The 15,134-nt window shown below is 39.9% G+C and overlaps 1 protein-coding gene across 1 annotated transcript in view; it reads right to left on the bottom strand.

Annotated features, from left to right (window-relative positions):
* Positions 1–6,308: 6,308 nt before the first annotated feature.
* Positions 6,309–15,134, bottom strand: part of LOC306876866 (neuropilin-2-like) — a 76,143-nt gene continuing 67,317 nt past the window's right edge. The window contains exons 15-17 of the mRNA XM_079428302.1: positions 14,729–14,761; positions 9,071–9,133; positions 6,309–8,185 (exon numbers count right to left, since the gene is read on the bottom strand). Coding sequence (XP_079284428.1) covers positions 7,881–8,185; positions 9,071–9,133; positions 14,729–14,761 — 401 coding nt within the window. The 3' untranslated portion in view covers positions 6,309–7,880. The remainder of the gene's footprint in view (positions 8,186–9,070; positions 9,134–14,728; positions 14,762–15,134) is intronic.

Below are 15,134 nucleotides of genomic sequence, written 5' to 3' on the forward strand. Positions count from 1 at the left end.
AAAACATCCCAAATAATTCTTTTCGAAACAATCACTGTGCGGAAAGCGAGAGAGAAAGCCTTTTTACAGAAATGTAATTTGATTTTGCTGGAGGCAGATGAGTCAGAGGCTTTCGCAGCGTGGCAGGATAAAGACTGACTGTGCGCAGCCTGCAAAAGACATCTCTAATTTTCTGACAGTCATATGACTGGCCATTTTTAACCTGCCTTCACCCCCTCCCACAACTCCTCATTTGCATGAAGGGGAATAATAACCCAGAGATGTGAGGCTACAGAAACAATATGATGGGTGGTGTTGATTTCACCTTGGCTATGAAATATAATTGCACCATGAAGGGAACTGTGAGACGTATGAAGGCCCGTCTAATCTCAGCAGCAGTTTGCATGCTGCTGCCAAATACCTCAATGGCGGCAGACAGTGCATCGAGACGATGCTAACACCAGCTTTCATCAACCCAAACATGCCACTTATGGTGTTTAAACAACCTTAATGGAAAATAGCACAGGTCCGTCTCCACACGCCCATTTGAAGAGGGCAGTTGGTATTGACAATCTCCCTAAAAGGCGAGGGGGGTGCTGTAGCAGGGGAAAAAAATGACTGGTTGTTGCTTCATTTTGTTCAACATGATGGTAAATCTGTTGTTAGGTAGATATTTACAACAGCTGAAGCTAAACGGTTCTTCTGGGTATAATAGTAACATCTGCTCCAAGTCGGTGATAAACAAGCACATGCTCACAAAATGAACTCAAAGACACCCTGCCTCAAGAAGATTCTCCTTCTCAAGACACAAAAATGCAGTATATTAAATTAGACTTGAAGAGAAAGTGCTTTTTTTTACTAACTTTGTTTCTTAGAAAGACAGTTCAAATAGAGAAAATGTTTCTCACTTTGTGACTGTGTTGCGTATCGAAACTGCTGTTCTGAAGCAGTCTCAGACCGGACTCCATACTTCATACGTTCTGTAAACGTCTACTATACTGCATTTAGTTGCTCATATGAAGTGGATTAGAGGGGTTAGATATTCAAGATTTTAGTTTGAGGTGCTCAGTTGAATGTGAAAAAAATGTTTACCTACAAGATGTCATTTTCCAAGCTTGGCCGACCCTTTGCCAACATATGAGTGATCCTATTACATTGGCTCTATATCCTCTCACATCTATGATGCAAGATCAGGTGAAGAACCTCTCTAAAAAGGAATATCTGCGGCATATGTGGGAAAACATGAAAGTGCCAATGCTGACATCACACCCAGCAGATTAAGTATGGAATACCAAAATAGTTTTTGGGTACTGCAAAATGGAAAGAAGTACTCCAGTACTTCCTTACTGGAATAACTGTAGACAATGCAAACCGTTGAAATAATCAGTGCTAATTAGTTTTAGATGTTAGTATAGTTTTAGAAACTGAGTTTATAATACTTTAAGAAATAATGTACATTCAGCCATCCGTATCACAAAATAAACCCCAACACAAAATATGGTTTGTGTTAATGACTGGCTGAACTCACTATGCCACTTTGATGTATTTTACCAATCATGTCACTTACAAAATCAGTTCAAAATTGGCTTTAAATATTGATTTGATTCTAAACAGTTATGTGGGATTAGTTATGTTGAAACCATGAAGTAATATGAGAGACATGACAATTATACCGTTATGCGGATGGGAGTGTGGACCTCATAATTTTCACATACACACAAACACACACACACACACACACACACACACACACACACAGAGCAAGTGTCCCCTTTGCAGGTCTCTTGTCACTTGCGGCTCAGGCCATCTCCTGCCATCTGCCACTGGGAGGATGTTTGAATCCTGACAGCTCTCTACACATCTCCGGTCTGCCTGTAGTAAAACATTTATTCCCATCAGTCTGAATGAGTCTACTCCACCAAGCTACTGTTATAAACATGAGCCCCGTCAGACTGGTCGTGGCGGCGGTGTTGCAACAATATATAGTGATATTCTCAATGTTACTCAGAAAACAGGATACAGCAGGTTTAACTCATTCGAAATACTTCTGCTTAATGTTACACTGTTAGATATGCACAATAAATCTCTCATCTCTTGCTCTGGCTACTGTGTATAGACCGCCAGGGCCATATACAGATTTCCTAAAAGAATTTGCAGATTTCCTCTCAGATCTGTTGGTTAATGTTGATAAAGTGCTAATTCTCAGAGATTTTAACATTCACGTTGATAATACAAATGATGCGTTAGGACTTGCGTTTACTGACCTAATAAACTCTCTTGGAGTCAAGCAAAACGTCACCGGGCCCACTCATCGTTTTAATCATACGCTAGATTTAATTATATCGCATTGAATTGATCTTACCGTTATAGATATCGTACCTCAAAGTGATGATGTTACTGATCATTTCCTTGTATCGTGCATGCTGCGTATTACTGATATTAATTATATGGCTCCGCGTTATCGTCCGGGCAGAACTATTGTTCCAGCCACCAAAGACAGATTCACAAATAACCTGCCTGATTTATCTCAACTGCTCTGTGTACCCGTAAATACACATGAACTAGAGGAAATGATTAGCAACATGGGCACTATCTTCTCTAATACATTAGAAGCTGTTGCCCCCCTCAAATTGAAAAAGGTTAGAGAAAAACGTACTGCACCATGGTACAACAGTTATACCCATTCTCTCAAGAAAGAAACTCGTAATCTTGAGCGCAAATGGAGAAAAACTAACTTGGAAGTTTTTAGAATTGCGTGGAAAAACAGTATGTCCAGCTATAGACATAATAACCAAAACAATCCAAGGTTCTTATTTAGCACAGTGGCTAGATTAACAAATAAACAGACACCGCCCGATCTAAATATTCCCTCACAGTTTAATAATAATTACTTTATGAATTTCTTTACTGATAAAATAGATAACATCAGAAATACAATAACAAATGTAGATTCTACTGCGTCTAGTATTTCAGCTTCATTCATCGCACCCAAAGAAAAACTGCAGTGCTTTACAACTATAGGACAGCAAGAGCTAAATAAACTTATCAGTGCATCTAAACCAACAACGTGTTTATTATATCCTGTACCCACTAAACTACTGAAAGAGTTGTTACCTGTAGCAGAAGAACCGCTTCTCAATATTATTAACTCATCGTTATCTTTAGGTCACGTCCCAAAACCATTCAAGCTGGCGGTTATTAAGCCTCTTATTAAGAAACCACAACTAGATTCTAATGAACAGGCAAATTACAGACCCATTTCAAATCTTCCGTTTATGTCTACAATTTTAGAAAAAGTTGTGTCTGCTCAATTGTGCTCCTTCTTGCAAAAAAATGATCTGTATGAAGAATTTCAGTCAGGTTTCAGGCCTCACCATAGTACAGAAACTGCACTTGTTAAAATTACAAATGACTTGCTTCTTGCTTCAGACCAAGGCTGCATCTCATTGCTAGTATTACTTGATCTTAGTGCTGCGTTCGACACTATAGACCATGACATACTCATAGATCGATTACAAAACTATACTGGTATTCAAGGGCAGGCTTTAAGATGGTTTAGATCCTACCTGTCCGATCGCAACCACTTTGTTCATTTAAATGGAGAGTCATCACAATTATCACCAGTAAAGTATGGAATACCACAAGGATCTGTTCTAGGTCCTCTGCTATTTTCAATATACATGTTGCCTCTTGGTAATATTATTAGAAAATACGGGATTAGTTTTCATTGTTATGCTGATGATACTCAACTATATATCTCAACAAGACCAGATGAAACTTCTAAACTATCTAAACTAATAGATTGTGTAAAAAATGTAAAAGATTGGATGACCAATAATTTCCTCCTATTAAATTCAGATAAGACAGAGATATTACTTATTGGACCAAAAAACAGTACACAGAATCTCTTGGATTACAATTTGCAACTATATGGATGTACTGTTATGTCCTCTAAAGTCAAAAATCTGGGTGTTATATTAGACAGCAACTTGTCCTTTGAAAATAATATTTAGCCATATTACAAAAACAGCATTCTTCCATCTTAGAAACATTGCCAAGCTTCGAAACATGCTACCTGTTTCTGATGCAGAAAAGCTAGTTCATGCATTCATGACCTCTAGACTGGACTATTGTAATGCACTGCTAGCTGGTTGTCCTGCATCTTCAATAAACAAGGTACAGATAGTCCAAAATGCAGCGGCTAGAGTTCTTACCAGGTCAAGAAAATATGATCATATTACCCCAATTTTACAGTCTCTGCACTGGCTACCTATTAAGTTCCGTATCATTTACAAAATATTATTACTTGCCTATAAGGCCCTAAATGGTTGAGCTCCTGCGTACCTAACTTGTCTTCTACCACGCTACAATCCAACCCACTCCCTAAGATTGCAAAACTCTGGACTTTTGGTAGTACCTAGGATAGCAAAGTCCACTAAAGGAGGTAGAGCTTTTTCACATTTGGCTCCCAAACTCTGGAATAGCCTTCCTGATAACGTTTGGGGTTCAGACACAGTCTCTCTGTTTAAATCTAGATTAAAGACACATCTCTTTAGCCAAGCATTCACATAAAGCATCTTATAATCTTGTACTGCCTTTATATCTGATCAATTGTACATTTATTATTATTCTTTAGCTTGGGTTGAACAAATCATTTTTGCTTAGATGGAACAACAGCTAAGCTAATTATGTCTCTATTTGTTTCTCTGTTTCTGCCACGGGATTAACATATACAAATAAACTTGAATTGAATTGAATTGAATCAGCAGCTTCTGCGCATCAAACTCATGAGAGCTCTGGAACTTTGGCAAGAAAACAATCCAATGATTGCACCTATTATGAAAAATAAACAGCTTTTATGAGAGCAAAATGTTTTACCTAAATCTTGTTGAGAGTATTTTGATCTCTAACATTACATGCAATCTAAAGGCAAGGAACAGGACATTAACAAGAACTGCAGACATGGCAAAAATCAGCAAAATCCTTTTAGAAAATCACAGTCAGGCATATTCACAACAATTAAATGAATGTGAAATGATTCCTGTAGTGCCCAGAGCAACTATGAATCAGATTAATTATAGATCATTTATTCTATCCATTGCAGTTTTATTGAACAATTCAACTTTTAGAGTATTTAATTGATCTTAGCAGGGTTGTTTAAACAGAGCCCAATGTGAGCTGTAATGAGAGTATTGACTCAAGACATCTAAGGTTTCTAGAAAGATCATCACAAAAAAAACTAAACAAAAAACAGCAGAGAGAAACAATCCCACCCAGTAACACTATCCCTTGGGAGTCCAATTCAAGGCCTTCTCAACCAAACCCAAACATCATGTATTATCAGAGAAACCACAAGACTGAGTCAGCAAAGACTTCAGCCCTGTTCACTGACAAATTCTACTGCTCTGTTCTGTGTCCCTCGCTCCTCCAAGATGGACAGTGAATTGCATTTCTCGAACGTGGCGTCTCTGTTAATGAGGAAAGATAGCAGGCATCCACATGACAGTACTTTCCTGAATGAGCCACATAACTGACGCTTCATGATATTATTTGGCCGGGGGCTGTCAGGATCCGGAACAAAATAATTATGCATATGGATCATTAGTCAAGTCAACATCCAACAGGAAACAAACAAATGTGCCCTTGTATCTGCAGGGATCTGGGCTTAGACGGCGACGGAGACCACTGCTGCTCCATGACGCACAGCGAGCTGCTCTATAATTAGAGTTTTGAATGTATGCATAGCTGAATATCTTATGTAGTGTGATGCTGTTTCTCTTCTTCTGTGTTAGTTATTTGTTATGTTTATGTTTTAAGTGAAAGACAAGATCACAGTGATATATTTAATGAGTCATGGAGAGAGGTTACTTTTGAATGTCTGTCCATGTATGGAGGTTATATGTTTGATTGGATTGTGTGTGGTCTAGTCTGAAGGGCTGCCTATAAACTGACAGTGTTTTGGAGACGGTGGCGCTCACCTCTCGTCTGTCTCCCTTCAACACAGCTGCAAAGCAAGGTCAGACGCTGAATTAGGACTGAAAAGAGATTTCAATGGATTGTCTGAGATGAGCTCAACTGAAATGGGACTGAAATGGACTTTATGTGAAATTTACCCCACCAATGTATGAGATTTTCCTACAGGATCGATGTGCAGTGGAACTCAGTAAAGTAAAGAGGATAGTGTGTGTACACAAATAGACAAATGGACAGACGGATGGTTGGATGGGTAAATCAGATAGACAGATAGAGTTAGACCAATAGATAGACAGACAGACAGACAGACAGATAGATAGATAGATATATCTAAAAAATTCAAACCAATCAAAAGTATCATTAATCATACTTTATTAAATAATAATAACAATAAAAAAGAACTTTTTTCTGTACAAAGTCTACAAACAACAGTTTTTGAATGTTCTGACCAGTGCCGGGATCTCCATGTCTTTTGGTGTTGGCCTCCTGTCCTAGACAGACGAGGTAATACTATCACAGCTCTGCAGCAAAGCCAAAGCAGGCCAGAGCTCCAAGGCACTTGGAAAAGAGTTAACAGAGTCCAAAAGAAAACCAAGCTGAATACACACAATCTCTCCTTCTTCATCGCTCTCTCCCCCAACAACTGAACAATCCGTGTCTCCGGCTGCTTTCTGCACTCCCTAATAAGACGAGCACCTCCACCCCCCTCGCTTACCCACAAGTCAACAGAACTCCCAGCGTGGCTCTGGGGAGCGAGAGGCCAGTCTGAGGTACAATAAAGAAATTTACACACACTTCCCCCATGCGTGTACTCGTTCTATCACACTTTTCACCTCGAGGTGAAACGTTCTGTGAAATTCTCACCCTTCTCTCAGGCTTACACCAAACCTGGTCTTGTTAGCCGTAATTTTCAGCCATGGAGTAAACAGACAGGTGAAATGAAAGAAAGCAAGTGTAAGGCCCGACTCCTCCGAGGCCCCAGTTGCTTCAAACCCAAGGACTGGTGTTTCAAAATGGCTCTCCTCCAAAACATTTTGCTTAAGGCTCGATTGTTTGTACATGAAAGTGGCTTGGGGATTTTCCAGCTCTGCCAGCTTGAGTCTTTGTTACTTCAAGAATAGGGTAAAGAGAGGAGGAGAGAACTGAAGATGCTCTCTCTCTTTCCACTCTCTCAACACTCTTTAGCTCAGTGGCTCTGAATCCTTAGCAATCCATAGGTTGCGATAAATTAGTTTGAATTGTCAGCACAGATTCTTCAACACTATGCTTAGAAATCAAACAAAAAAAAAATAAAGGAAAAGAGAAATGAGACACAAAAGAATCCTAATACTTCAATCTAAAAGGATTTTTGTGAACGTAATACAGCGTGTTTTCTCTCTCATTGTCTAATGGCCACAACAAAAACAATATACTACAAACAGACTGAAATGATGTATAAAACATTCATAAGAGGCGTTGACACTTCAAAATGATTGTGAAAAGTGGCAAAAGACGGGATGGGATGGGAACTTAAGCGAGTCAGCGAAGAGACACAAACTAAAGCAAATGTCCACAATATTCTAGGCCACTGCGTTCACACAATGGAGGCCCAGATTTCACAAGCAATCTGTCTTCTAGTCCTAGTGCCTCTCCCTCTCTTCTAACTTCCATTAAGCGTTATTAAATTGTATTTTTCTTTACAAATCTATAGCAATATACATTTCTTTAAAGTTCTTTTTTGAAGGGTGGAAAGTCATTAGGTTGATATGTGTTGATCACGATTCACTCCCATTGAGCTGTCCACAGGAAGCCTCTATGCTCCCAGGGATCCTTTAACAATCCCGGTCAGAGATCAGCCCTATATTATCGGCGTGAGGTCCATTCACAGTTTTGGATCAGGCCGGCACCAGTTCACGAGCGGACAGAGCGCCTCTCCTGATCGGCTGCCATCAGGCCTCGGAACAGCAGCGCTGCTGGTTGATCTTCACCTTGTGCTTGATGCCGTCGTACAGCTCGAAGTTGTAGTTCTCCAGCGTGGTGGTACTGCGGGACGACAGGCCGTTGTAGGAGCAGGTGCAGTAGAGCAGGAGCCCAGCACACACCGCTCCCAACAGAACGCCCAGGGAACTCATGACGATGATGGTGACCAGGATGGGATCAAGGCTGTACAGCCAGGCATTGTCCTTCTCTGAGATCCGCGTCACTGGAGGTTCTCGTGAGGGGTTGGGTGTGGTCCAGACAGGGAACGGGAACCCTGGAAACAGGAGCCAAATCAGTAAATTTTTTATTGCATGTTAATAAAATATTTTTCAGTTTTTTAATTATTGAATGCAAGTGCCCTGAAAACGAGACTTAATGTCTTAAAGAAGTTTTGCTTTTCAAGTATAAAATACTGATTAATAAAAGATGTTTTGGTATATTAGTCTTGTAGTTAGTTTTCTCTTTCACAGCAAAGCAATAGCTTTCTAAAAAGTTTAAAGTGAATCTGGCTGAGTGAGTTGTATTCTTGTATATGTGACCCTGCAGCACAAAACCAGTCATGAGTAACACGTGTATATTTGTATCAATAGCCAACAATACATTGTATGGGTCAAAATTAACGATTTTTCTTTTATGCCAAAAATCATTAGGATATTAAGTACAGATCATGTTCCATGAAGATATTTTGTAAGATTAGTAATATGCATTGCTAAGAACTTCATTTGGACAACTTTAAATATTTAGATTTTTTTGCACCCTCAGATTCCAGATTTTCAAATAGTTGTATCTCGGCTAAATATTGTCCTATCATAACAAACCATACATCAATGGAAAGATTATTTATTCATCTTTCAGAAGATGTATGCATATCAGTTAAACAAAAAAAAAAAGGACTTTATGACTGGTTTTGTGGTCCAGGGTCACAAATGTCGAGCTACCTGAATAATATTACATTCTGTTATGGCACAGACATCCAAAGGTAACTCTATCGCCCGAGTAATGGAATTTGTTACTGGCCGAATAATGAAGGGACTGTGCATTTATAATGCATTGGCTAGGCATTCACGACCGCATTTGTATACTTGCTGTTTCAGACCCCCCTTTGTGTTTATTATTAAAATACACCAGTCTACACTTGAAGGTTGATGAATAGATTTACCATGACCAATGTGCTCTCTGCCATTGAATAGACGCTTATTTCCAAGGTCTTCGGGTCTTCGCTCTGTTTGGAAGACAAAAACAACCCAAATGAAACACTCAATGTCAAAATGTGCATACAAAAAAGCTCTTTTGGAATATTCCAACTAAAGAACATTATTGTTCCATGAGCCAGTAACAACAGTTCAATGTGTGAGCACAAAATGGCCAACATAAACAGCAAAAACCGTACACTGATGATCACACAGACTTGGTTACAAACAGCTGTAGCTATAGAGGTGCAGCGTCTGTTATACATCATCAAATACCCATAAAAAAAGAGCACAAACCACTTTAGCTGCAGTTTGTAGAAAAATATCACTTTATTGTAACATTCCATACAACATTTCCAAGACCACGAAATTCAACAGGCTAAAATATACCTTATACTGTATGTATTTAAACAGGCTGAAATGCTGTCGTAGAGAGAAAAGAAAAAGCTTATATAGATGGCAGGGTCAAAGCCCCACATTCACAAGGGACAAAAAAGTGCACACAACCACAAACCCATCAGAACCTGTATGCAAATTAAGTATAATGTCGACACAATGAACATCAAAAAGCCATGTTCAGTAAACGTGATTAAATGCTTCATAGACAAACATTATTTTGACTTATTTGAATCAAATATTTGACTTTTTTATGCAAAACATATACAGTTTACAACCTGGAGTATTTTTTGCACATTAAAATTTAGTTTCTCCAGACAGACACTTTAGACGTCTACCGCCTTTTCCCGTCTCTGTCTCTGAGGAGGGGTGAGAGCATATGCTGTTTTGTGCAGGTACTATCAGAGACAGACTCTTGGCATCATATGAGGCCCCTCTGAGTGCTTTTGCTCATTAATATCTTTTGAGAGACAGCTAAAGGAAAAGACTCCCAGCAAGAATGCTTACAATGGGCTTAATAAAATGTAATCTGGTCCATTACCTAATTAGAAATATGAAAAAGTTCAAAGGAAGTCTCGGCCACAGTAGATTTCAAAACATATTATGATCAGCTGACATGTCATTTTTAAGCAACTCAGATTAAATAGCAAAGAGAAAAACTGAGAATGAAATTAATTTAACAAGAATAAGAAAACAAAATACAGAATCACGACTGTTTAGAGTTAAAAGCTTGATATAAATTAATATATTAATCACATAGGCATATGAACTAGGACTCTTCTTGTTCAAAACAACTGTCAAATGTAAGTCAAATGGTATAATTCCTCAAGACGAGACAAGACAGACAAATCTGGCATTGAAGTTGATACACATTCAACTGGGGGGCACAGAAACTCATACAAATATGTTGCATGTCGCAAATTCTGCTTTAGACAAGCGAGAGATTGCACAATATGGCGGTGCAACAGAGACCACATGACTCAAAACTGAGCTGAATTGATGTCTAGCAGGAAAAGCTGCCATGTGTCCCATCTCCCCAGAACACACTCTACTGTATAGAGGATTAGATGGGAAAAGAGGAGACAATGCTCTACAATGGGCCTGCCGGGTCAGGTGGTCTCTCTTGCTGTCTGCGAGGATCTTTCATGTGCTTTTGTGTTTTAAACAAACCCCTTCAGACCCTGGATTTTGCAGAGGAGGTCTATATTTAGAGCAGGCTTTTCTTTGATCTCGCCTTCCATCTCCCCACACATTCTTTCGCGAAGAGCAGATAAACGGGCGAAAAAGAGCCAGCCCGTCCGTGATGGGGGATTATTTTCACCTATTGCCAGATGGAGGACATAACAAGATATCAGGATTTACTTTCTCCTTTCATCCCAGTTGCTTTAGATGAAGCCAAAATCTGACGTGCCCGCCTGACAGATGCTTTCAGTAATGGATGAAGCCTCAGAGTCTTTATGTGTTAAGAGGAAAATGTTTTGTTGGGGGAATTTCCACCCTGAGCTCTGATGGCGCCTATTTTTTTGTGTTTATTTGGTACAGAGGAGAACACTGAACACTATGTACTTGGACAGAACACTGCAGACCATAGCATGGTTTTCTTTTCAGAGGTATACCGCTACGTTTCAAGTGGCACATGAAAGAGATAAAGCAAATACTCGCACCAGGACATAGGGAAAATTATTTTGAAGTGCAGTTTAAAACTTTCTCCTGCATATATAGTATGCTTTGATATGTTAAAAGACAAAAAAAATGTGTTGACAAAAAAAATCTGCAATAAGATTGTCATATGCAAATAATGCTAATCAAACAAAATGCTAATTATGTTTTTCCCTGTCTGTTAACTTGACTGATAAATTGACAAAAAGCTCCCCAAAACTTACAGATAAGAGCTTGGTTAGTAATTCAGTAAGACATCAGCAGGTGTACTGAGTGACACTATAGAAGGTTGGCTTGGAAATGGGCTCCAACTAACACGCTAACGTGCCAACTCACTCCCTGAAGCAAAATCAGCTAGTGAAGCGCTCTTGCACTGTCTGACATTTGGCAGATTTACAAAGCTCTCCGCTTCTGCTCTTTTACAAGAATATGTGTAATCAAAATCTCTGGAGAAACAACACAAAAATACACACCACTTTAGCGCTAGCTATAAAAATAAAGTCAGTGCATCAGTTAGCTGCATATGCACTTCGGTTCATCTCGGCTGAGCATGAATATGAAAGGATTAAATAATAAATGAGAACAGTGATCGGCTTGAACTAGCCCAATGCCACTGAAGCGTCTTAAGGCCAATGTTGTGTCAGTCAGTAGGCCAATCAGAGGAGAAGGCTGGCTAAGGCGGGGCCATGTGACCTTTGCATATAGGCGAAAAAAAAAAAACGTATCTCTTCATACCATATCTCTTCAGCCAAAGCCCCAGTGACTTTCAGAAAAGAAGAGTTTATATATAGACACATATTGACAGATACTCAAAATGAACTCTCGGAAAACAAACAGCCTTCAAAATACTTTTAAGAAGCTTCATTCAATAGTCAAAGGAGACCAAACAGATCACTGGAACAGACCGAATCCATTGCTCTACTCAAGCTCTTAGAGAAAGATAAAAGGACCAGTCCTCATAACGTAAGCACTTATAGAGGTACCAGGAGTTTAAAAATTAAGTACCTAACCCTTCCACACACACATCCTGTGAAGAGACATGGATTCTCTAGGAAGAACATGTGTCCCAGAGTGTTCAACGTTTATGCTTTTGTCTCTTTGAAACTTCTTGTCAAACTCCTAAAGCCTCAAGTGTTCCTATGTGCACATGAGATGCGGCACACATGCAAGGAAAAGTTTTCCTTTTTGTACCGATGCCTCCCTCCCGTTGCTGTTCGCAGATTCTCCTCAGAGTTTGGCAATGCTGCCGAGTTCTCTTGACTGTACAATAGGATTGGTCATGAACAGGAGATTAAAGCTTTCACAGTAAGGTTCCCATCCACACACAGAGAGAGAGAGAGAGAGAGAGAGAGAGACAGAAGGGGAAAGGGGTCCCTGCCAGTCAGGATTTTGGCTGGATGTCCCTTCGCCACAGCAGATCTCCTCCTTCTCAGCACTGGAGCTCCTCAAAAGAGTCACAGAAAACTTGAAAACTCTGGTGCTTACGTGTCCACATCTTCTTCAACTCATCCTTGACTTTAAAGGACACCACTTAGGTGTCCTGCAGGAGGAAGCGGTTCATTGGTGTCGTCTCAACACTGGGAGCAGGGCTCTTGCTTCTCTAACCTAATCGTTAGCATCGGCTCCACCCCAGGTCGGGAGAGACCCCCGGGGCCTCCGCCTGTGTACTGTCCTGTGTATGTGCTCTGGTAGGACACAGAGTGCTGGCTCTTCTTGGCCGCCAGGTGGTAGCGATGGCAGCACAGCACCATGATCAACGTGACGCAGCCCAGGAGGAAAATGGCGCCTCCTCCGGCTATTACGTAATACCAGTAGGTGGGCATGGGCTGCAGGGACACTGTCGTGTCAACAGTGGGGTCGCTCCAGCCAGGTGAGGCTCCCCCTGGTGGAGAGACACATAAGAGTTGGCTTGGGGTAGAGAGGCATGCAGACTGCATAGCTTCAAGCCATCTTGGTTTGTACGTGAATGATTTTGCTCTGATTTGGTGCTGCATACAAACAAAGCAAACACAGACACGCAAATGCACATGCACGTCGCCTCTCCGCGGTTCCTTTACGGGCACTCGATAACTGTTTGGACTGACTTTTGTCCTTCTAAATCACATTAAGAATGCAGACATGTTCAAAGGGTTGTGAACGGATTGTGGTATCTGCGCTAATTTCATATGCAACCAAATGCAAAGGCCATAAAAGCATATAGTGTATAGTGTCATAAGACACCGGCTGATGTCAGCACCTTCTTTCTTTTGTAATGCAGTATATTCGCGAGTGTGTGTTTGAGTGTGTGTGTGTGAGTGCTCGGTAGTTTTTCCTTCTAGGGGAAAGTTCTGTTTTCTTGCATGCATGGATCTGTGCCAGCTTCATCTGCCTCAAGCCAAAGTCTTCCATGAACCTACCCCAGCAGTGCATGAAAACTGCTCACCCGTCACGCACACACACAAACCTCCACCAATCATTCTTTCTATTCCCTCCATTTCATCTGTCTCCCGTCTATGCATAAACATGCATGTAATCTAGGAATTCTGACTGCTATGGGAAAATGAATCTACTTACACTGGGAATCATTTCCACTTCAATTAAAAGAAAGGGAGGTAGTTACTAAAGGAATACGTTATTAGTGGGCTTGTGTGCTCCACAATCATTCAAAATGGGGTGTATGAGGATTATTCCACTGCAGCTGTATCTGATTGACCGCAATCATACAGCTGTTGGGGAATAAACATATGACATCGATAGCAGCACAGCAGCTCAAACACACCACCAATGTAGAGTTTTGTAGAGTTTTACTGTTCTCATTACATGGTTTTAAAAGGATTAGTATAGTAACTTCAATAATTTATTTATTTATTGGCCAGTTTAAAATTTGATGAAGAACAACAGTGCAATGTCACTGTCAATGAGGAAAGACTCAAATCATTTTAAAAGAGTTCTCAGTGAAGTTTTGTATCAACCTTTTCTCAGAAGTTTCTTAAAATTCCATAGAGAAAAAATAGACAGGTGATGTGTCTATATATTTTTTTTTTATTCTGAACTGTAAAGCACCTTGATTTGCAATTTATATTTTTAAGATGCAATAAAAAAATATTACTATTATTATAGAATTTGGTGAGAAATTATATTGAAATCTCAAGGAGTGACATAAAAGGTGTAATATGCCAACTGAATCTACGGCCACATTTGATGATGTTTAGGCATGACACTGACACCATATAATACAGCATGTGATGTGGGGCTACAGATGCATGCTGGGATACAGCCCATGCTCCAAATATCCATATGACAAGAATGATAGTGAGGACAATAATCATGACAGCAATGATTTGACATAAAGGCATCAACGTCACTGAATGCACACATAAACACACAAACTGCACCGGGGCTAAATCACACTTCATTTAAACTTTGTTGTGGTACTGGAAACAGTCTTTACAGAATCACTGTGTGCTGTTGGTGTGAAGCTCAACAAAAAGTATAATGATTATCAAAAGCCCCTCAGGTGATGCAAGCTGCTATGCAACAAGCAGGAAGCACAAACATTAGCACAGGAAATTACAATATGCCAGAAAACTCACCAGTCATTTCAGGGGGGAATGCAGCGAAGGGTTCTGAAATGAGAGGGAAAAAAATGAAAGATTAGTTAAAGAACTGGCACAAATGAAATATATTCACATAAATAACAACGGTGCAGCTGGAATTCTGACACAAGTGACTTAGAATGATTAATATCATATGAATAAATTACTCTGGAGCTCCAATTCCTTGACAAAATTAATTCTAAGATGCTGTAAGCGATGTTAACCATTTCACTAACTCTCCAAAATCCTACTTTACAGCTGTCTAAATGTATCCTCATATCTCAAGACACCTATTTGAGTGATATCTATCATGTAGGAACATTTCCTGCGTGATATTCATTATAGCCCCCTTGACTACATACAGTATCTCACAGAAGTGAGTACACCCCTCACATTTTTGTAA

Source organism: Barbus barbus (assembly GCF_936440315.1).
Source record: "Barbus barbus genome assembly, chromosome: 11".
NCBI classification, from domain to species: Eukaryota; Metazoa; Chordata; class Actinopteri; order Cypriniformes; family Cyprinidae; genus Barbus; species Barbus barbus.